General features: G+C 42.3%; 1 protein-coding gene across 3 annotated transcripts in view; it reads left to right on the top strand.

The window, feature by feature from the left end:
* STXBP5 (syntaxin binding protein 5) overlaps nucleotides 1-24,565 on the top strand; it is a 641,864-nt gene that overhangs the window by 356,267 nt on the left and 261,032 nt on the right. For all 3 annotated transcript variants that reach the window (XM_077486344.1, XM_077486342.1, XM_077486345.1), the window contains exon 9: nucleotides 8,070-8,148. In XM_077486344.1, the coding sequence (XP_077342470.1) occupies nucleotides 8,070-8,148 (79 nt within the window). The remainder of the gene's footprint in view (nucleotides 1-8,069; nucleotides 8,149-24,565) is intronic.

The following is a 24,565-nucleotide window of genomic DNA, read 5'->3' as shown; positions in this document are numbered from 1 at the left end:
ATTTGGCATATTGATGAGTAGCAATTTACAAAATGCATTAACTTGTCACTTTCAAAACTTTTGTATTCTTCACTTGCTAATAAACTCTAGAATAATATTTATGCTGTCAGTCTAAGCTGCATACAAGTCAGTTTGTTGAGGTTTTACTGGTAAAAATTGAGTTAACCTGTACAATATTATGACGTTTTTATGGAGTCATCCATATTGATCACAGTGGAGGAATGGTTGTTCTTTTAGTTTGAATATATTTTTATTATTTTTGGCAGAAAAAAAATAATAAATCAGAGCAATTTGAGATACAGAAAAAGGGGAAAGTGGGAGATGAAAAGGGGTAATTGGTTTTCATCATAGTACAACATTTTTCACAAATACAAGTCCCAGATAAAAGACCCTATTGGTTAACCATCTTACAATTGAAATGCAATAGAAAGAAGGAAAAAAGAGGAGGGAAGAGAAGAAAAAAAGGAAAAATTAAGCAAAATACTAATTTAAATTGATATGACTCCTGGCTATCAGTTCTAAATAAAGGAGACCAAAGAAATCAAAAGTAAGCATAAGAGGGGAAGGATTCATGATGAAGTACACCCAATCTGCTACATGATGGTTTTCTTAAAGTCCCTCTTACACCTTTTCATTAATTTCTTTGCTTCTAAGTTCTAGGATGATTATTCAACTCTGCTTTAGAATTGCTTTGAAGCTAAACGGTTCCATAATTGAAAAACCGTGAATAAATCTTAGTACCTGGAATGGCTAATGCATTGATACAACAGAATAGTAACCCCTTCTGCTCCAGAGCATCTTTTTTTTTTTTTTTTTTTTTTTTTTTTTGCACGCATGTAAAAACCCCAGCACATTTATATATATATATATATATATATATATATATATATATATATATATATATATATATATATATATATATATAATTTTTTTTTTTTTTTATTTATTCTGAAAGCAGGGGCCCTGTAGAACAAATAGATAATAGTTGCAATTATTTTTATTTGATTACATGGTTCTTTCTACAATGTAGCTAAAATACTGCCAATGTGATAAAACAATGAAGGTATTAGACAACAGATCTGTACTCGCTGATTAAATGTATTGTATGATAAGCCATATTTGAAGGGTTAACACATCAGCGCTGTAAAGTTCTGAACATGTTACCTTTTTATTTTTATTTTTTTAAACTGTAAATTTTTATTATGAGATGAAAAGAAAAATCAGCAAAAAGATACATAGCCAAATGGGCATACCCTGGCAGTAAACTTGTCAAACAGGTAGGGTACATACAGATACAGGTATGCAGACATGGTGTATAACACAGTAACATATCAAAATTCTAGCAGGATACTCGGTTTTGAAGGAAGGGGAGGTTTGCAAAAGGGATGAGTGAGGACATATAAGAGTACAAATATATAAAAAAAAATGAAAACAGGTATAACCATAGTTTGATTTGCGGACATAGTATAGGCAAAAACTGAATGAGGGAGAAAAATCAGACAAGAGAAAAATATACGGGTAGGTCTAGTATAGGTACTTTGGGTATATTCTTGATTGTGGGTAACATCAAGCTTAGGAAGCAGATATAAATTGGATATGATACCCAGGATGTTCAGTGCAATGGGCTACTCCTGGGGTCTGCTATCCAAAGTTTCCAGGCATACAGGAACTTATCAGTTGTGAGGTTAGCTTTAGCAAAGGCGTATTCGAATACAAAATGGGTATTCAGCAATATGAGAACTTGTTTCAGAGTCGGGGAATGAACCGATTTCCAACTTTTTGCAATAGCTAGTCGGGCGGTGATAAGGATGTGGGTCAGTAGGGCGTGCAGGTGGTGCGGCCACGAGAGGACGGATAGACCTAGTAGTAAGTCAGTGGGAGAGAGCGGGAAAGTTATTTTGCAAATCTGGTGTATTAGGTTTTTAATTTTTTTCCAGAATGGTTGTATATAGGGGCAGCTCCACCAGATATGCAGTAATGTACCTCTGTCACCGCAGTTCCTCCAACAATTAGGTGAGGAAGAGGGAAAAATTTTAGCCAGTCTGGTCGGTGTGTAATACCAACCATGATAAAGTTTCATCAGAGATTCCCAATGTGAGATGCAGTGAGAAAAGCGTGCCGGAGCATTCAGAGCTTTCTGCCAAGTTTCTGGGGGAACTACGTGCTGCAGTTTAGATGACCAGTATGCAGTGCGTGCGGGATCAACTTCTGGGTCTGGCGAGGTGAGTAATCTGTAGATGAGTGAAATGCCTCCCTTTTTTTGAGATTTATTCCCAAAAAACTGTAGTAGGGGATCCTTGAGTGAGTTCTTGGCGGAAAGAGGAAGATTTGCTAGGATGGACCTGATCCGGAGATATAAAAAGAATGTTGTGGAGGGGACATGATAGATGCATTGTAGTTGGGAGAAGGATAGGGGAGTTGCTGAAGAAAATAATGTTTTCAGATTAGTAATCCCAGCTGCGGCCCAGACCCCTATGGGGAGATCGGGAGAGAATACTTGGAGGGCTTCTAGGGGGACCAGTGGGAGAAGCGTCAGGGAGACATGAGCAGTGTTTTGAAAGTATGTTTGCCATACTCTAAGGGATGCGTTAATTGAGTCAAGTGGGTAACGAGAAGGTTTAAAACGCAACCAGATAGCTGTCAAAATATTAATTGGGTCTGTCATTAAGGTAGCAAGTTCTATTTGCTTCCAAGTGGGTTGTAGGTCTGAGGACCACCATGTTTTGAGTTGATCTAGTAGGACAGCTCGATAATATGCTTTGAGATTAGGGGCTCCCATGCCACCAAAGCGAGTGGGTGTCAGGAGGATAGTATTTCTAATTCTGGGGTGTTTGTGCTGCCAAATGAAAGCATTAAGTATCCCTTGGAGCTTTTTAAGATGGGCTTGTAGGGGCGGGAGGGGGATGGAGCGAAAAAAGTAGAGAATGTGGGGGAGTAGATACATTTTGGTTTGTGCAATTCTACCTGCCCAGGAAGCCGGTGTAGTCAGTAGGTTTTTGGTTAGGCGGTGAAGTTTGCCCAGTAGAGTTTCAAGATTGGTTCTCACTAGAATGGAGCTGGGGTATGTCAGCTGTATACCTAAGTACGGGAGGAAAGAATTAGTAGCCCACATGAAAGAGGTCACTGTTGAAATCTGGGACACGGTGTGTGGGTCTAGGCCAAGATTCAGCATTAAAGATTTGGAATGGTTAACTTTGTACATTGATACAGCGCTGAAGGAGTCCAACGTGCGTTGAACCTCAGAGAGTGAGGTAAGTGGGTCGGTGAGGGCAATGATAACATCATCGGCGTAGAGGCCAATTTTATGTTCTGTGTCTGCCACCGTGATGCCTTTAATTTGGGGGTTTTGTCTGATAGTCTGCGCTAAGGGTTCCATTACCAGGGCAAATATCAATGGGGACAAAGGGCATCCTTGGCGGGTGCCATTGGTGATTTGAAAAGGGTTCGATATTATGCCCGAGGTCCACACCCGTGCACTAGGGTGCGTATAGAGTCCCAGAATGGCTGACAGGAAGGAGCCTGAAAGCCCTACCTTGCGGAGGACTGCCTCCATATAGGGCCAAGAGACTCGATCGAACGCCTTCTCTGCGTCCAGAGAGAGGAAGAGAGAAGGCGTTCGCTTACATTCGACCCATTGAATCAGGTCGACAAATCGTCTGGTTCCATCTGCTGTCTGCCTTCCCGGGACGAAGCCCACTTGGTCACGATGTATTAGGTCTGGGAGAATTACGGCTAGTCGCTGGGCTAGAAGTTTGGCATAAATTTTGGTGTCTGTGTTGAGGAGTGATATGGGACGGTAGTTCGCTGGGCTATCAGGAGGTTTTCCTGGCTTAGGGATAGTGACTACAAGTGCTTCTAGGGATTCCTTGGGGATCTGTCCAGTGCTCGCAAATTGGTTATAGGTTTTGCAGAGATAGGGTACGATGATGTCAGCATATTTCTTATAGTACTCGTTGGTAATGCCATCTGGGCCCGGGGCTTTATGTAGGGGGAGCTTCTTAATGAGAGAATGGATTTCTTCTGGGAGGAAGGGGGCCGATAAGGAGTCCAGTTGTTCAGGGGTGATCGTAGGGAGCGATACAGACGCTAGGAAATTAGCTATATCGGCTTGGGAAGGTGGGGGGGAGGGGTCAGTGGTGTTGAGGTTGTAAAGAGCATGATAGAAGCTGCTAAATTCGTTAGCAATATCGAGGGGATTAGTAATACGTGTTTTATTGGAGGTTGTCAGAAAGGAAATTTTTTTGTGAGTGAGTTGTCGCTTCAGCTGTTTGGCCATAAATGCGGTCGGTTTGTTCGCTGAGGAGTAGGATTGTAGCTTAAGGCGTTTTATATAGTATTCAAATTTCATGTGGAGGTGTTCGCTAAGTTTAGCCCTAAGGTTTTTTAAGTCAGCGGAGATCATGTCCGAAGGGGAGGATTTGTTTATGGCTTCCAAGGTTCGAATCTGTTGGAGCAAGGTAGCCGTGGTGGCCGCACGGGCCTTTTTTTGCTGTGCACCCAACTTAATGAAAAGGCCGCGTAGGCAGGCTTTATGGGCATTCCAGATGACAGCGTGGTCATCAACGGAATTGTCATTGGTTTGGAAATAGGAGAGGAGTTCCGCATGTATTTGGGAGGCAAGTTTAGGATCATTAAGGAGGGATGAATTCAATCTCCAGAGAGTGTGCCTGGGTGATTGTGATAGCGGGGCTAGTTTAATAGTGACAGGGGCGTGGTCGGACCATGAGATAAGTCCTATACTTGATTCAGAAATTGACTGTAATACATGTTTATCTGTGATAATCAGGTCTATTCTGGAGTAGGATTGATGGGGGGGGGGGGGGGGGAAGGTGTAATCTCTCTCTGAGCCGTGCATGCATCTCCATGAGTCATAAAGGTCTTCGCGGGCAAGCATAGCTGCTAGGGCAGAGGGTCTATGCTTGGCGTGTGAAGTTGAGTCCAGTGCGGGGTCAGAGAGACCGTTAAAGTCTCCGCATATGATTAATGGTGACGATCTGTACAGAGCTAGTTTGGCCATAAGGGTAGTAAAAAATTTCTTTTGTGCAACATGAGGAACATATACATTTACAATGGTTAGAGGACGGGTATTGACTGTGGCCGATAGAATTATGTATCTCCCCTCTGCATCCTTCTCGAATTGGTGTAGCTCAAAGTCTACCGAGGCGCTGACAGCTATCATCACCCCCCTCTGTTTCCGTGAAGCATTCGCAAAGAAGGTGTGAGGGTAGCGTCTGTTAGAACATTTGGGGGGATCAGTTTGTGTGAAATGAGTCTCTTGAACACAGAGGATGTCAGAGCTACGCTTAAATGGGGAATTTAGGCCTTTGGCATTGATAGTGGAGATCGTGAGGGCCATGCCTATAGGGAGACAACGGAGAGGGAAGACTCAGAAAGAGATTACTGTAGCGAACACAAGTGAAGAGAAGGCAATACAATAAGTATCAAGTGTGTGCTGTGAAAACAGGGTTTGCAAACCTCTAATAAAAAACAGAAAACAAAAAACCGGATGAACACAAAACAAAACAAGAGAGCAAGGGTGTTAAGGGGGTGAACCGTATGAATACGGGTATCTGTTCGTGTGCCTAGCACACTCTAATTTGGGGGGTGTAAAGAGGAAGAGTGCACCAACAAACAAACAGTAACGTTGTTCAAGTTCAAAGAAACTAAAGCAAACAGTAGTAAATTAATATACTTGCAAGAGTCAGTCCGTCCATAACGGGGAGATCCATGTTCGGACCGGAGTGTACCGCGGAGTCAGGTTTCGCGCTCTCTTCGTGAAGTAGTATCTTTTCCAGGAGGGAGTGAAGAAAAATGCTCATTAGTGCGGCGGGAGTCTCTCGGGGGTAGCGGGAGGAAACCCCAATTGGTTAATTTCTTATAGCCATCTTTGGGGTTGAGGATGGGGATCACTTGCTGCTGATAGCTCACCAATAGTTTCGTGGGGAAGCCCCACCTGTAGGCGATCTTTTTTTGTTGCAGGATGGATGTGACTGGAGAGAAAGTTCTGCGAAGTTCCATCGTGGCCGGGGAGAGGTCTGTGAACAGTTTGACATCGTGGTAGGGAGGTGGTAGAGACTTTGATAATCTGGCAGTGGCAAGGATCTGTTCCTTAATATGAAAAAAATGGATGTGCGCTAGAATGTCTCTGGGGACGTCATCAGGCAGATGAGAGGGTTTAGAAATTCTGTGGGCCCGGTCAATTAAAATGTCAGTGTTGCTCAGATGAGGCACCAGTGTGGTAAATAGTTGCTGTAGGTATGGAATAATGTCCGGTGGCTTAACGGATTCCGGAACCCCTCTGAATTTGATATTATTGCGCCTAGCGCGATCTTCCAAGTCCGCCATTTTTAACTTTAAACGGTGGATTTCTGCGGAGTGATGGTCATGTGCATCCAAAAGTTCATTGTGAGCTTTGGAGTAGTCTTGCAACGTCTCCTCGATGGTATCTGTTCTCTCCTCCAGGCAATCCACTCTGTCGTGAATCTGGGACAACGAGAATTGCAGTTCTCTGTGGAGATCAGTTTGGAGTGTGAGCAGCATGGTTTTTAACGTGGCTTCTGAAATTGGGTTATCTGATACTGGGACTGCCGCAAGAGAGGAGGTTCGGTCTGCATTCTGTCCACCTGCCACAATCACAGACCAGAGCTGCTTCTTCGCGTGAGGTTCTTTGCCTGGGGATTGTGCAGGGGAAGAGGCCAATCTCTTACCTCTATCAGCGTGAGGTGTGCCCTGCGGCATAGGTGGTGGTGGGAGGGTGTCCATCTCAGTCCCTTGGAGAGTGCTGGTGTCCTCTTCTGCATGACGAGGATGGGGTTTCCCATTGGAGCGTTGAGGGCTGCGAGAGGACCTGCGAGAGCTCCCGGAGCCGGCGCCATCTTGGGCCTCCTGCATGGTGGCAGATGTGTAATAATGAGTGAGGCGGCGCGGCGCAGGGGGTTTCTGTCGCTTCTTCGACATGCCCCGGAGTCCGGATGTGTGTCTCAGTCCAGGCGGTATGCCTATTCGGGGTGTGCAATAGCTGTGAGTAGCTCGTCTCCCCGCTATGGAATGGAGGTAATGACTCAGGCAGGCATCTCAATTAGGGGCTAGCCATGCCCCTGAGTTAGTATGGATTGAGTTTGAAATAAGGCCCACACCCTGCGGAGTTATGAGCTATGAAGAACAAGGTGTAGCAGGGTGTAGCAAGATGGCCTCTATGCTCCAGTATAGGCCGAAGCCAGGGCCTTGCTGGGAGAGAGCTGCTAGTGATGAGGCGTGCCTGGTGGGGTGGGATACCGGTGGCAATGGGTCAGTTCTTAGGGATCTGTGGGGATATCCCAGCAGGGTCAGCAGGGTCTGGAGGATGTGGGATAAGGAGGAGAGGCTTGGAGGGGAGCAGGCAGCTGAGTGTTTGGATCAGAGCAGTTATCCCCACAGGGGGACTCACCAGGCCGGGTGGAAGCAGAGTTGAGGATCCCAGGAGGTTCCCACATGCAGCGGATGTAGCGGTGCGGCGGCGGGATGCGTTCGATCCGGCGGCGGATCCGGACGTTCCGCAGGAAAGTCCGGGGATTCTTGAGGCCTAGTAGGCCGCAAAATGGCGTTCGGCGAGGCGGCCCCCAGCGGCCGAAACGGGCGGAATCCTGCAGCGCACGGGAGGATGAGGACTTCCAAAAGCAGCCCAACTGGTGGGGAGCCCTGTGAGGAACAAGGTGAGGTAGTTTTTTGGTATGTAGGGCACTTAGAAGCTGAGGATGGCAGTAGATAAAGATAGGCCCGGCGGAGCTGTGCTAAAACACGTCCGTCCTCGGTTCCGGCTGGCCACGCCCCCTGTTACCTTTTTATTTTAAAACTACCAAATGGCAGGCAATGTAAGGTTATATTTGTAATACACTATTTGTATGTGTACAAATATTAATATGATGGCAAAGACTGTTACGTATTAGATGTGAATTTGATGTGTTCAGCTGGAACGTTTGACATGTAATTACAATATCAGTGTTTGCCCTCCATTTTTTTAAATTGTGATTATTGTATTGTTGTATGTATGTATTTTCTATTTTTACATTGGTGTCATGTTTCTGTCCTAGGTAAACAGATAAAAGATGGAAAGAAGCCAGAACCATGCAAGCCTATCCTGAAAGTGGAATATAAAACAACAAGATACGGGTGAGCAATATTTTATTTAATTCTCAACTATACATAATTATAAATGGTACAGTATAAGGTTAGAGAAGTAACCATCTGACCGCATAGGTTTTGTTTGCATTACGTCTTCTATTTTATTCTGGACACTTTTAAAGCCAACCTTAAGCTTCCCCCTCCCCTTTTTATATATACCTATACCTATATCTTGTCCTTGGCCCAGCTGCATGACATCACAGGTCATCATCTTCTGGCAATGGACAGGTTCTCAATGCTGCAGAGAGTGGCACCACATAATGACTGAGTCCAAAGTGGCTTCATTACTCACCCTCAGGGGTGGGTCTTTGATGCCCTGGAATCATAGGTAGTGGGTTAAATGACACTGAGCAGCATTCAACCTGTAAGACAACAGGAGTAGAATTGTGTTGGAATGGGAGGTTTTATTTTATTCTATACTAGAATTTTTTTTTCTTTATTACTGATGTTTTCTTTTAAATAAAGAGATCCCTCCAAATATGTACAAGGATCTAAAGCAGGGGTCCACTTACCGTTTTTTTAAAAGTATATCACATTTTTAGAACTGTGACTAACTCTTGCAATACATATTGTTAATCTACATAAATACAATTCTTAACATCCTGTCTTTATATTTGCCCCACATTTGCCTGCTGACCAAACTGGCAACATTGACAGTTGTAGGTTGGGGAAACCCATAACTCTGCCACCACAGAGTGAGATAATGTGAAATATATATATAAAAAAATAATAATAATCATAATAATGCAAGAGTCTGGAACACATGAACCATTAGAGTTAATTAATGTATGTGGGAAGATGAAGCTCACCTCTCTGTTCTTGTGAAGACAGTACAAGGCATTGCATCTGCCACTACGTGGGCTTGCATCATGATTGACAGGATTCAGTTATATGCCTTTCTTGAGTCACATGGGAGCTGTTTGCAAAAGAGAATCTAATGCCAGAGTTGTGTGTGAATGGTGATTATACCATTTTGTAGTTGGAAATGGTCAGAATTGTCTAAGTGCATCCTTTAATTGCTGGGATTGATGAGACTTGTGGATAAACATAGAAACACACCAGTGTTCAGAAAAGCCAATATAAAAGAATGTGTCCTAATGGGTGCCAGTGTCCATTCCTGCACTCAACCCTGCAGTGTTTGTCTAACAGCTTTGTGGAGAACTATATATACTTCTATCTCTATTTCCCATGGCAAATAATCTCTCCTAAAGTAGTTTTAAAGGCTGAAAGTTTTTTTACCTACCTTTTACCTTGTGCAGATCCCCCCCCCCCCCCAGCCCCCTTATTACCCAAGCCTGATCTCAATCCAGTGATGAGCAGTATCTCTCTCTGCCTCCTCATATACTCGGACAGCAATAGGAGCCATTTTCTCCTGCTGCTGCCAGTCACAGCAAGTGAGGAGGGAGCAGGGTTGAGCCACACTCTATCTCTATGAACACACACAGCCTGCTTGGAAGCGAGCCTATAAGAGTGCCACCATAGCAAGCATCTTGCTATAGTGGTCACTTGGCAGGGAAAAAGCTCCAGGAGTGCTCGCGGAAGACCCGAGAAGAGGAGTATTGGGATTGCTCCATACAAAACTGTTGCGCAGAGCAGGAACGTTTAAAATGTTTACTGAAAAAAAAAGGGTAGTTGCAATCACTTTAAAGCTGATTTCCAACTTTACTTTCAGTTTAAATAGTTTGGGCCAAGCTGGCCCAAATGAACTCTTTCCCTCACTACCATGAGCGTTCTCTGATTGTGCTGTATAAACTATATGGAGCTGAAGCTACATACAGTATTACACACTGTGTTCGGGTGCATGACAAGCCCTTTGTCTCACACCTGGAACAAAATGGCATCTGAGCGGTCCTCATTTATAGCCGACTTTGCATTCTATCAGTGAGTACAAAGCTTTCTCTAATTAGCTTAGCTGAGTTGGAGATTGTGACATCATCATTCTGCCTTTCTGACTCAAAGAATACAAAGCTACCTATCAATGACTGCTGACCAATGCTATTTTCTTCTGGCTGTGAGACGGGAAGGTCTTACATTGGGAGCACAGTGCTGTATATATACTGTATGTAGCCTCAGATGCATACTGTTTATAAAGCACACTGTGTCCGCACTTGAGGACAATAGTCTATTGGGCCAGCTTAGCCCGAACAAACAATTTAAACTTAAGTTCAAGCTGGAGATAAGCTTTAATTAACCCTTGTCACGCAGGACACTGTGGACTATTACTTTAAAATTGTTATATATTTTTATTTATGAGCCATTGGCTTCCACTGCTGTCGGTCACAGCCAGAGAGCCAATCAGAAGACAGAGGAAGCGGTGTCAAGCCGTGCCTCCATGTGTGGTTGAACACAGAGCTGCAGCTCGGGAGCACACCTGCTTAGGTGCCCCTATAGCAAGCTGCTTGCTGTGGGGGCACCCAAAAAAGGGAGGGGCCAGGGGTGCTAGCCAGGGACATGAGAAGAGGAGGATCCAAGCTGCTCTGTGCAAAACCACTGCAACAGAACAGGCAAGTATAACATATTTATTATTTAGAAAAAAAGGCTTTAAGATCACTTTAAGGTTATCTGTGTATAGTAAAGGATATGCATTAGAACAATTTTATTTTATTAAAATCAGTATACTGAAGTTTGCACTGTCTGCTACATACTCGCTTGTGGCACAGTCATTAAAACATATGGCCCTTTAAGCCCCTCCCACTGTTGATGCAATCTTACCATACCCACAGTTTTGGCGTGGTGCCGTTATATTGCCACATACCATTTTTCTTGATTGGGGGGGGGGGGGTGCAAAAAAATGACCAGCCCCAGGTGCCATATGTGCTAGCTACGCCACTGCAGCATTTTTATTGGCCAGCTGGGGCTAATGGTACTTTACCATTGGTCCAAGACTCCAAGCTGTGCATTGAGCTCAGTGCCTCCAACAAGAAGTAAGAGGCACTGTGAGCTCATCCTCTGTCTGCAGCAAACAGTGTGCCAGCTTGTTTTTAGACTGGCTGGTCTGTATGTAGCTTCTGACAGGCTGCGCATGGAGCCCTGTATTGTATGGAACCATAGATCGTAGGAGCCCCACACGTTTTTTTTTTACCAGTTGTGAGGTAGAACTTGGGCTATCTACCCCCCAAATTTTGGAGTCTGTGACCTCAGGCCGCTGAGCCACGACCCTCGAAGCTCAATTATTTTTTTTTTTTTTAATGTTCATGGCAGGTGAGCCTCTGCCTCCCCTGACTACAGGTCCCTGCACTATGTTGCAGGCTGTAAAAAGTGATGTTGTGTTCCGACTATAAAATGTGGCAAGATTTCATAATTGTTAACTAACAAAACTGCAGATATTTGTCAAAACCATTGCTATAAATGTTAAAGCTCTCTAGCTATATGGCAAGGAGAGCTACTTTAACTGCTAATCTACTATTTTTTTTGCTGTGAACTAACTGTCCTTATTTTGTTGCTGTTAAAAAATACATAATTTAGCAGTAGGAACTCTGGGAATGGCAATAAAATTGAGAAAGTTTAATGATTTTCTCCTAGGGGCTTATGGGGGAGGAACAAATGTGAATAAGTGCAAATACAAGTTCTTTGATTGTAGCACTGACCAAATGTTTCATATTTTGAAGCTTTGTAAATAAATGGGATGCATGGACTCAACGTATTTTCAAAACCGATCCTTTTAAATCAGCTATCACAGTAGACTAATTAAAGCAGAATGTATTTTCCAAGCGTTCAGCTTTTATTTAGTTGAATGCAGTCACTGATTTCTAATGCAGTGAAGGTTAAATATGAGGACCTTTTTTTTTTTTTTTTTAACCAATAGCCCAGCTAAGATTAGTGAGATTAAGGAGAGATGTTGAATCGGTATAGTCAGTTTGTACGGGGGGACAGGCAACCTTGTCTGCCATGCAGAAAATACTGTTTGGCACAAGAGACAACAAATAATGAAATTTGTAAGATAGGTTTATTTGCTTTGTAATAACGGTGCTTCCAAGAGATGACTCAAGATTTTTAAAAATGAATGGAGTATATAATCAAATAGGCATGCAAGTCATTTTCTTGTTCTCCTACTAGAAGAGGTGCTAGCTGAATACCATATATTGATTACAATTGTAGATGTGTTTAATTTTGAATATTCAATCATATGCATACAATACAAATTCATTTTTGGCCCTTTACATGATGGGCTAATTGAAGTTAAAGGGTTTACCTGTGTAACATACTATGCAATAATGGGTCCCTGGTATTTTAAAGGACATTGTTCAGTAATGGAAAAAATGTGCCTTACTTGATGAGAATAGACACAAGTGCCACACCCCTAATATATCAAAGTACAATGAAGAGGTATAAAGGACTTTTTGGGTGCACATAAACGAAACAATCAATTTTATTTTAAAAATGTATACCAATTTTATTCTCTCCCATGGTCACTGGTACAAATTTAATTGCAGCATAAAGTCTAGTGTCTGTCTTCAATAGCAGCTACACAAATCTTTTTCTCAACATGTTTCGCCAACATTGGCCTCCTCAGGAGAAGTGTTGCTGTCAAAATATCTGCTATATTAAAAAAATACATGTACAAATAAGTACATATAACAACTTGATTACAAATGCAAGCCCAGAATCATGGGGCTTCATACACACTTACCCATCAAGATGAAAAATCATGTTTAACCAATTTGAAAAAGTCTGCAGTTTTTTTTTTCTGTTGTAACTAAGGTCTACCCATATCCACAGCATTGGGGCGGTAATAAGTAATCATAGGTTGACCAGACAACAAAAATAAACCACAAAGTAAAAAAATAAAATGTGTATGTATATATATATATATATATATATATATATATATATATATATATATATATATATATATATATATATATATATATATATATATATATATATATATATATATATAATATATATTTTTTTTTATATATATACACACACTGGCCAGTTAAGGGTTGCTATTCAGTTTCAGCTGCTTTGTTGTTAATTAAATTAACAGGGGCACTATATGGGCAGCAATGAGACAACCTCCGAAACAGGAATGGTTTTACAGGTGGAAGCCATTGACATTTTTTTTTGTCCCTGCTCATCTTTTCTGACTGTTTTCACTAGTTTTGCATTCGGCTAGGATCCGTGTCACTATTGGTTGCATGAGACAATACCCGGGCCCTATAGATGTTGCATGGACAACCCAACTCCTCCAGGATGGCACATTAATACGTACCATTGCCAGAAGAGCATGAAGGAGATTTCAGGAAACAGTCAGTTACTCTAGGAGAGCTGGACAGGGCCATAGAAGGTCCTTAACCCATCAGCAGGACTAGTATCTGCTCCTTTGTGGAAAGAGGAACAGGATTAGCACTGCCAGAGCCCTACAAAATGACCTCCAGCAGGCCACTGGTTTGAAAGTTTCTGACCAAATAATCAGAAACTAACTTCACGAGGGTGGCCTGAGGGCCGGTATACTCTAGTGGGCCCTGTGCTCACCGCCCGGCACCATGGAGCCTGATTGGCATTTGCGATTGAGCAGAATTGGCAGGTCCGCCACTGGCGTCCTGTGCTTTTCACCGATGAAAACCAGTTCACCCTGAGCACGTGGCAGACGTAAAAGGGTTTGGAGAAGCCATGGAGAACATTATGCTGCCTGTAACATCGTACAGCATGACTGGTTTGGTGGTAGGTCAGTGATGGTCTGGGGAGGCATATCCATGGAGGGACGCACAGACCTCTACAGGCTAGACAATGGCACTCTGACTGCTATTAGGTGGTGCAGTGGGTCCTGGGTTCCTTCTAGTGCACAGCAATGCCCAGCTTCATATGGCAAGTGTATGCAGCCAGTTCTTGGAAGATTAGGGAATTGATACCATTGAATGGCCCCCATCTCACCTTGCCTAAATCCAATACCTTTGTGACATTTATGTTTCGGTCCATCTGACACTGCCAGGTTGCACCTCAGTCTGTTCAGGAGCTCAGTGATGCCCTGGTCCAGAACTGGGAGTAAATACCCCAGGATACCATCTGTCGTCTCATTAGGCGTATGCTCCGATAAATAAACACTCACATGTGCTCTAAATTATACTGCATATTGTACAATCAGTGTAGCGAACTTAGCTTTCATCCTCAGTACACATCCAGCGTGTTCAGCAAACAAATTTTTTTGTCATTATTCAATCGCTTGAGGCAAAAAAATAAAATATTCAATGGGCTCAACATGCCACTTATCAATTTCCTTAGGGGGTCTACTTTCCAAAATGGGGTCATTTGGGGGGGTTTTGTACTGCCCTGCCATTTTAGCACCTCAAGAAATTAGATAGGCAGTCGTAAACTAAAAGCTGCGTAAATTCCAGAAAACGTACCTTAGTTTGTAGATGTGACAACTTTTGCGCAAACCAATAAATATACAGTTATTGACTTTTTTTTTACCAAAGACATGTGGCTGAATACATTTTGGCCTAAATGTATGACTAAAATTGAGTTTATTGGATTTTTCTAATAACAAAAAGTAGAAAATATAATTTTTTTTCAAAATTTGCGGTCTTTTTACGTTTATATCGCAAAAAATAGAAATCACAGAGTCAGTCAAATACCTTTAAAAGAAAGCTCTATTTGTGGGAAGAAAAGGACGCAAATTTCGTTTGGGTACAACATTGCATGACCGCGCAATTACCAGTTAAAGCAGCGCAGTGCCAAAGTGTAAAAAGACCTCTGGTCATTTACCAGCAAAATGGTCCGGTCTGAAAGTGGTTAAAGGGGTCAATTTGGGTAGTTTCTGTTGCCATTATGATTTAAAAAGAGTAAAAACAGTTAATTGATAATACATGGCTTCAGACTAATGCATCGTACACACGTTCGGACTATCTGGCGGACTTAGTCCGGTGGACAAACCACCGGTCTTTGCAGCGGAGATCCACTGGACTTTCCGAACGAGCGGACCTGCCCACACAGGACCAGACTTTTCCGGCGGTCAATCAGCCGGACTATGGCGGGAGTCCGCCTGACTTTTGAAATGAACGGACTTGTCCACACACAGAGAAAAGTCTGTTCATTTTGAACGCAGCTCCAGGTAGACGGGACTAGCGAAGCAAGTCAATGTCGGGACAAGACCCCGAAGTCAGAAGAAGACCCCCGGACGGCGACGACTAAGAAGAAAGCCGGGCTCCTCTGCTAGTAAAAGAGCAGAAGATATCGGAGGAGTCCGGCGAGAAAACCCCCCCCAAGAAGGAAGAAGAGAAGAACACCGGAGCTGTCCAATTATTTATTTTTAAAACTTGTGTTGTGTTTTTTATTTACACTTTTTTCACCAGATGAATGGGTAGGGGTACAATGTACCCCATACTCATTCACATAGGGTGGGAGACAGTATCTGGGAGCCCCCTTATTAAAGGGGGCTCCCGGATTCCAATAAGCCCCCCTGCTCGCAGACTCCGACAACCAACGGCCATGGTTGTAGGGAAGAGGCCCTTGTCCTCATCAACATGGGGACAAGGTGCTTTGGGGTGGGGGGGCCGCAGGGCCCCCCCTTCCCCAAAGCACCCCCCCATGTTGAGGGCATGTGGCCTGGTATGGCTCAGGAGGGGGGGGGGGTGGGGGCGCTCGCTCATCGGGCTACGTGTTCGGATAAGGGTCTGATATGGACTTTTTTCGGCGTAGGGCTTCCCCTTTAAGTCAATACCAGGTGACGGGGCTCGTGAGGTGTCAATCTCGCATATGGAGGTGGCAACATTGACTTCCTTCACTAGTCCCGTCTACCTGGAGCCGCGTTCAAAATGAATGGACTTTTCTCCATGTGTGGGCAAGTCCGTTCATTTCAAAAGTCCGGCGGACTCGCACACAGACAGGCGGATTGTCCGCCGGACTGCCGTGTCCAATTCTCTCTCTCTCTCTCTATCTATATCTATATCTATATATATATATATATATATATATATATATATATATATATATATATATATATATATATATATATATATATATATATATATAAAATATAGAAAATAAATATATGGTGTCACGCTCCAATAAACACAAATAAATGTGCTGAAAAAGGATAAAATGTTAAAATGCTACTATACAAAAATAGACTATATATGTGTCATAAATAAATATAACTTAAATCTGAAGGAAATAAATAAATCTCCTCATCACAACTGATTTGTGCAATAAATATAAAGTGCAAAGTGATCATCCAAATATGTGCACAATAAATATCTGTGCAAACATAAGTGCCATATATGAAGCAGTCCACAAAAAAATATTTTGTATGAAATTGAATGAATGATAAACCAAAAAAATATAAAAATTAAAATAAATAAATTGCCAAGTCTGTGAATAAAACATAAAAAAGACTTGAATATGTGACTAAGTGATCCAGAATCTTCAAAGTGCCCACAAAACACCAGGTGCAATGGCTCCTTATCTTACTGCTGTAAGGTAAACAGCAAAAAAGTAATAGTATCCAAAGAGCTGTATCCTTGGTGCATAGTAGGGCTGAATCTGTCACTTTACCACAGCTGCAGTAAGATTTCCACTGTGTTCTCCCATGGTATACCACATAAATCATAAAGGGAAGAGGAAGGAGCCCCAAATAGTGAAGTATGCCAGTTTATTTTAAAACACTCAGAATAAATGAAGGGGTATTCACAATAAACACGTCACTTCCGGTGTCCAAATAAATCATATTATTCCTACGTGTTTCGTCATGTGACCCTATTATCTCTCTCTCAATATTTTATTATATCTTCATGTGACAGCACTGAAGAAATGACACTTCGCTACAATGTAATGTAGTGAGTTTACAGTTGTATAACAGTGTACATTTGCTGTCCCCTCAAAATAACTCAACACATAGCCATTAATGTCTAAACTGCTGGCAACAAAAGTGAGCCGACTCTAAGTGAAAATGCCCAAAGTGTCAATATTTCTTTGTGTTGCCACCATTATTTTTCAGCACTGCCTTAACCCTCTTGGGCATGAAGTTCATCAGAGCTTCACAGGTTGCCACTGGAGTCTTTTTCCATTCCTCCATGATGACATCACAGAGCTGGTGGCTGTTGGAGACCTTGCGGTCCTCCACCTTCCATTTGAGGATGCCCCACAGATGCTCACAGATGGTTTAGGTCTTTTTGATACCAAATGCAAGATTATACATTATCGCATCACAATTACAACATTGGCATGGTTGGAAGGTAGTGGACATGGATGACCCTACACAAAGATAATATCTCAATTTAAAAAAAATATCCTTTAGCTCAACTAGTAGTAGCTCACCATTTTTATAATAAGGGCTTCCCTACTTTCTACTTAATTCATAGGTTATTGGAAGCAGTGCAAAATATTAGTCGGCATAAGGGGTATACCAAACACATGCCCATATGGGATAACTTTTACCCTTATGAATTGAATAGACTGTAAAAAAGGCAGGCATCTTATTTCTGTACCAGTTATATGAAGGAGACGTTCTACTTCCTTTTAATATATTAAAAGACCACTATCAGTTAACGAAGAATAACTTCTGCCAATATCTTCAAAAACGTCATGCATTACAAATTTAAAGCTCAAAAATCCAATTACAGTATGAACACTCTAAAATTCTAACAAAGGCAACCTCGGTTGCCTGTGTGAAACGGCAATTAATAGATCTTTACTCCAACTTACAAATAGAGAACACTTTAAAAAAAAATAATAATAATTTTGCAAGGAGACATTTAGATGAGGTGGACTGGAAACGAGCCCTGGAAACACTTCCCAGGGCATCTCTCTTGCCCTCTCAAAGGCTATCTCAGCTTTATCATACATCACAAACTCTATGCCTGGGGAAAATATACAACACCGTTATGCCCGCAATGATCTCTATTTAATGGTTCTCTCCTTCAGATGCTCTGGTGATGTCCAAAGCTTTATCGTTATTGGGGAAAAAATATTTATAACCTTAAATTTACTATGCTTCACTGAGATAATAGGGACGCTCAAACTTGCATTATTTGGAATAAAACCTGATGGAGCAATACCAGTGGATCAATTCCAGTGGAGATGCATACTATGTGGGTAAGATCTCTATACTCTGCATGTAAAGTTATTTTACAAAAATGGTCATCTGCTGGTCCTCCAACTCAAACAATGGGTTGAGAAACTTAACTATATACTTAAAAGGGAAAAAAAACAAAAAAAACTTAAGCATAGAGGTACACCTCAAAGGTTTGGTAAAATATGGTCATGTGGGATAGAACCTAGTAATGAATGACATGATGGTTTATTTATTTATGCCATAGTCTGATGATTGATATTATGGGAGCCTAATTTGATGAGTGTAAAAATTGAAATGAAAAAAAAAAGTGAAATGTATTCATGCTCCTATTATGTTTTGTTTATTATATGCTAAATTACTTTAATCCAAGAGGTTCAAGGTTTTTTTTCTTTTTTTTTTTTTAGTTTTTGTTTTATGTATTTTCTTACGTCCTCATACTTAATGGGTTCATTTTGACATATTTTGTTTCTATGTTTTAATAAAAAAATAAAAAATAAAAAATGATTTGGTTTAGGAAAAAAAAGGGTTTTAGGCCTGGAGACATGCTTGACCAGTCCATCAAAAAGAGAGGGTTACCCAGCGCATGGCAGTGAGAGAGCCTGTATTGTAGTTTAGTTCAGATAAATATTGTTTTTTTTGGTTGAATTTGTCCATATAAGCGTTAAAAAGGTTCAGGTGCCAGCCATCCCCAGAGCATAGCCAAGGTACTCTGTGAGCAATGTTAGACCCCATTCACACCTGAGCGTTTTGTAGCTTGATGCCTGAAGCTACAAAACGCTGGAGGGGGAAAAATCCATTATTCTCAATGGAGATGGTTCACATCTCCACTCCAAGTCACCTGAAGCCCTACGCCTGAAGCTCAAACAAGTTCCGGACCCTTTTTTGTCGCGCTAATCGGGCTGATTTGGGCGTTTTTCTTCTTTTAACATTGGTGACCTTTTGCCCTGCACAAATTCGCGGTAAAAAACGCTGCGAATCGTGGTGAAAAATGCCGCAAATCGCGGTAAAAACGCAGCAAAATGCCGCAAATCGCGGTAAAAAACGCTGCAAAAAACGCTTGAAAACGCTACGCTCAGGTGTGAATGCAGCCTAAAAGAGAGAAGGAGGGAAGAGCACCTAAGTGCAATATTAAAAAGGTATTTTAATAGCGCATGCATAAATGATCGCTGGGGGAAATCAGGTTGCTGGCACCCCTCAAGGAGGGCCCTACACATGACAGATATGCCAATGATGTCTTTGTTCCTGTAAGTGCATTTATGTTTGCGCTATTAAAATACCTTTTTAATATTTCACTTAGATGCACCTCCCTCCTTCTTTCTTTTACATTGACCAGTCCATTACCTTTACCCTCAGCTTCTTTACCAAGGCAGTGATTGCCTTAGAGGTGTTTTTGGGGTCATTATGTTGGAATGCTGCCCTGCAGCCCAGTCTCTGAAAGGAGGGGATCATGTTCTGCTTCAGTATGTTAGAGTACATGGTGGCATTCATAGTTCCCTCAATGAACCATAGCTCCCCAGTGCTGGAAGCACTCATGCAGCCCAAGACCAAGACACTCTGACCACCATGCTTGACAGTAGGCAAGACACACTTGTCTTTGTTCCTTTCACCTGGTTGCCATACCCGCTTGACACCATCTAAACCAATTAAGTTCATCTTGGTCTCATCAGACCACATGACATGGTTCCATGATTTCTTGTGCATAATTTTTTGGAAGAGGCTCCCTTCTGGGACATCAGCCATGCAGACCAATTTGATGCAGTGTGCGGTGTATGGTCTGAACACTGACAGGCTGCCCCCTCCCCCCCCCCCCACCCCTTCAACCTCTGCAGCAATGCTGGAAGCACTAATACATCTACTTCCCAAAGACAGCCTCTGGGTCTTGGCAATCGTCATATAGCCTATGCCATCTTTATGTAGAGCAACGCTTTTTTTTCAGATCCTCAGAGTTCTTTGCCATGAGGTGCCATGTTGAACTTCCAGTGACCAGTATGAGAGAGAGAGCAATGACACCAAACTTGCTCCCCATTCACAAGTGAGGCCTTGTACCACTAATGAGTCACATGACACCAGGGAGGGAAAATGGCTAATTCGGCCTAATTTGGTGATTTTTCACTTCCACATAGGGGTATACTCACGTTTGTGTTGTGAGATAAGGTGTGTGTGTAATACACACAAATTGACTTACCAGGAATAATTATCCTGGTTGAATAATAAAATGGTCATTCCTGCGCTCCAATGGAATATGAATAAATAATGGTCAATGGTGCTGCAACTACCATATGGACCAAATACTACCCAAAAAAAAAAATATATAAAAACAATCAAGTGATGGTGTTGCGCTCCAATGTAAACTGTGATAATATAAATACACACTTACAACGTGGACACGGATTTGGGGAAAAAAAAAATCATATAAGTAAAATAATAGAAACCATGGTCAATAATGTGCAAAAAAGCAAGAATGCAGTGCAAATGAGCTAAGTACAGTGGATGAAAAGTACTTAACAGCTAGTAAAAAATACAATGAAAAAATAGTCTTAACGTAAATATAGCAACGAAGCTTCAGAATGTCCAATGACCTGCTGGGAGAGCCTATATATTTGGGTGGAGTCAGGATGATCTATGTTCTGTGCCACCTGGACGGCTGTCTGGATGGACATGTGTTGTACTGCTAGACCAAAGATTGGGCCTATCCCAGGCATATCTGGCTGCTAGGCTGTGTGAGGGCCTATACAGAAGCAGGAGAGCACCACAGGGTTGGGACTGTGGCTTGCAGGGAGATGGGACACGTTTAAAAACATTTTTTTTTCTTATTTATTTTACCTTTTTATTTTTACACTGTTTAAAAAAATAAAAAAAATTGTGTCACTTTTATTCCTATTGCAAGGAATGTAAACATCCCCTGTAATAGAAAAAAACATGACAGGACCTCTTAAATATGAGATCTGGGGTCAAAAAAGACCCCAGATCTCATATTTACACTAAAATGCAATAAAAACAAAATTGTCATTTAAAAAATAAATAAATAAATAAAATGGGCTTTTTAAGAGTTATGGGTGAAAGGGACGTTATGACGTCGCTTCCGCCCTGCAAAGTCATGGAGACAGGTGGGGGCCATCTTGCCCTCACTCGTCTCCATGCACAGCACTGAGAAGAATCGAATCGCCTCCGCTGCTGCCAACTGCTTCGGATCCTGGTGGGAGGGGGTGGGCCCTGTCCCGCCACTGATAAAAGTGATCTTGCGGCAAATCCCCCACATAGACCACTTTTATCTTGTTCCGGACTGCCGGCTGAACACAGGGATACTGGGTTTATGGCAGCTGGCTGCTGCCATAACGATATCCAACCCCAAAGTAGGGATGCACATCGACGTGCGGTGGTCCGGAAGTGGTTAAAGACTGTTGCCATAGGAGACAGCAGTCCCGCACATGCAGCATCTTGCTGGATGCCTTTCGCTGCATGGCTGTCCTATTGAAGTCTCGGAGTCTGCCAATTGAATATGCAACTATATACAAGGATTGACCAAATCAAAAAATTGGTGGACTTTGTGGGCACATAATGAGAGGGGAAATCAATAAAAAAGTATACATTTTATTACAGCATAGTTAAAATTACAAAAACCATATAACCAACATACAAACACCCTGTATGGACACGATTAGCAGTTACCCAACAATGCAGCTACAGAGGGTTGGATCTAGGGTACAGAAATTGGCTGGTACAGAAATTAGCTTCCTCAAACTGGGTAGGTGCTGGTATATTAAACAAGAGGGTGTAAATATTTAGTGTAGTATATATCTGTACAAGTATAGCTATGACTGTTTCAACATTTCTCCAGAAGAAGTACATATATAAAAAGACCAATTACATATATGTATGCTTACCTGGTAAACTTGTGGTTCAGGGTATAGGGTAACCTCACAGAACCAACAGACACCCAAAAAGAATTTCAAGTTTTCATATGTGTGTTTATGATAGTAAGATACACACATATCATGTGGTCTATGATCTGTATCGCTAGATAAAACAGAAACATATGCATTATGGACTAGGGTGCCACTGTGAAAAAAAATCCCCCAGATCAAAAAAACTGTTTGTACTAGAATGGCTCTCTCCTGATATGCAACGGTCATGTAGAAATATATTAGACTATAAATCACACACAGCAGAGAGTAGTCACAGATTCCCTCTATAAATATATTAAATACAGTATCTAAAAGTAGACAGAATCCAATATTAGATGTTAACCCTTTGAGCGGGATATATATATATACTGGAATAGAATACACAATAGATGCACAAGATATGTACGAATGGTACTTGCCAGTAGTACCAAAAATGGCCCATGAGTACAGCACCACTATTTTAAATTTATGTATGGCTGGGTATTGCAGGGTATCACAGAGTATGGCTGAGCATGGCCGAGTATGGCTGGGTATTGCAGAGTATCATCGGGTATGACTGGGTATTGCAGAGTATCACCGACTATGGCTGGGTATTGCAGGGTATCACCGACTATGGCTGGCTATTGCAGAGTATCACCGACTATGGCTGGGTATTGCAGAGTATCACCGACTATGGCTGGGTATTGCAGGGTATCACCGACTATGGCTGGGTATTGCAGAGTATCACCGACTATGGCTGGGTATTGCAGGGTATCACCGACTATGGCTGGGTATTGCAGGGTATCACTGACTATGGCTGGGTATTGCAGGGTATCAGGTGGTGCGAGTGTCATGGTCTGGGGCTGCCTGAGTGCTGTTGGCACTGGGGAGCTACAGTTAATTGAGGGAACCAAGAATGCCAACATGTACTGTGACATTCTGAAGCAGAGCATGATCCCCCTTCCCTCAGAGACTGATCCACAGGGCAGTATTCCAACATAACCCCAAACACTCCTTCAAGATGACCGCTGCCTTGCTAAAGCTGATGGTAAAGGTGATAGACTGGCCAAGCATGTCCCCAGACCTAAAACCTAGTGAGCATCTGTGGGGCATTCTCAAACGGAAGGTGGAGGAACGTAAGGTCTCTAACATCCACCTCTATGATGTGAACATGGAGGAGTGGAAGAGGACACCAGTGACAACCTATGAAGCTCTGGTGAACTCCATGCCCAAGAGGGTTGTAAAATAATGGTGGCCACAAAAAATATTGATACTTTGGGCCCAATTTGAACATTTTCACTTAGGGGTGTACTCACTTTTGTTGCCAGTGGTTTAGACATTAATGGCTGTGTTGCATTATTTTGAGGGGGCAGCAAATTGACACTGTTATAAAGCTGCACACTCACTACTTTACATTGTAGAAAAGTGTAATTTCTTCAGTGTTGTCACATGAACACAGAATAAAATATTTACATAAATGTGAGGTGTGTACTCACTTTTGTGAAATACTGTAGTATATGCCTGTCACCACAGTTATATGCCCATTATTCATGGTTAACTTTAAATTAAAGCGTTGTCTGAGACATTTAGGATACGTTTGTCATCGTTTTCACAGGCACATGCAGTTTTAAAGTTTGACATGCTGATTTACTCAGCACAACCTCATCTCTTATATTTTCCAAAAAATATATATCTTACAATTCCATGACCAAAAATGAGTGGTCATGCTTTATAAACAGTTGGCTAATATGTCATATTAACCACTTCCCGACCAGCGCACGGCGATGTACGTCGACAGAATGGCACGGGCAGGCATATTGGCGTACAGGTACGTCCAATATTCAATGCTGCCCTGCCATCGGGAGCGCGCCGCCGGCGGCGCGCTCCCGCGCTGGTCGGGACCCCCGTGAGTCCGGTCGCGGGACCCACGGACTCGATCGCCGCGGGCATCCCCGCGATCGTCTCACGGAGCGGCCGAATGGAGGAAATGCTGTGTAAACAACATTTCTCCATTCTGCCTAGCAACTAGTGACGCTGATCTCTGCTCCATGTGATTGGAGTAGAGATCAGTGTTCACTAAATGAAAGCCCAACCCCCCCACAGTTAGTAACACACCCCTAGTAACACTTAACCCCTACACTGCCACCCACTGGTTAACCCTTTTACTGCCAGTGTCATTTACACAAGAATCACTGCATTTATATAGCAGTGATTACTGTATAAATGACAATGGTCCCAAAAATGTGTCAAAAATGTCCGATGGGGCCCCCACAATGTCGCAGTCACAATAAAAATCGCTGATCGCCGCCATTACTAGTAAAAAAAAAAATAATAAAAAATGATTAATAAAAATGATATAAAGCTATCCCTATTTTGTAAACGCTATAACTTTTGCGCAAACCAATCAATCGCTTATTGCGATTTTTTTTACCAAAAATATGTAGAAGAATACGTATCGGCCTAAACTGAGGGAAAAAAATGTTGTTTTATATATTTTTGGGGGATA

This window comes from Lithobates pipiens, unplaced genomic scaffold (assembly GCF_037356315.1).
Source record: "Lithobates pipiens isolate NorthernLeopardFrog02 unplaced genomic scaffold, aLitPip1_a1.2 Scaffold_18, whole genome shotgun sequence".
Classification (NCBI taxonomy): Eukaryota; Metazoa; Chordata; class Amphibia; order Anura; family Ranidae; genus Lithobates; species Lithobates pipiens.
The sequence above is the reverse complement of the archived record's forward strand: the minus strand, read 5'-3'. Positions and strand labels throughout refer to the sequence as shown.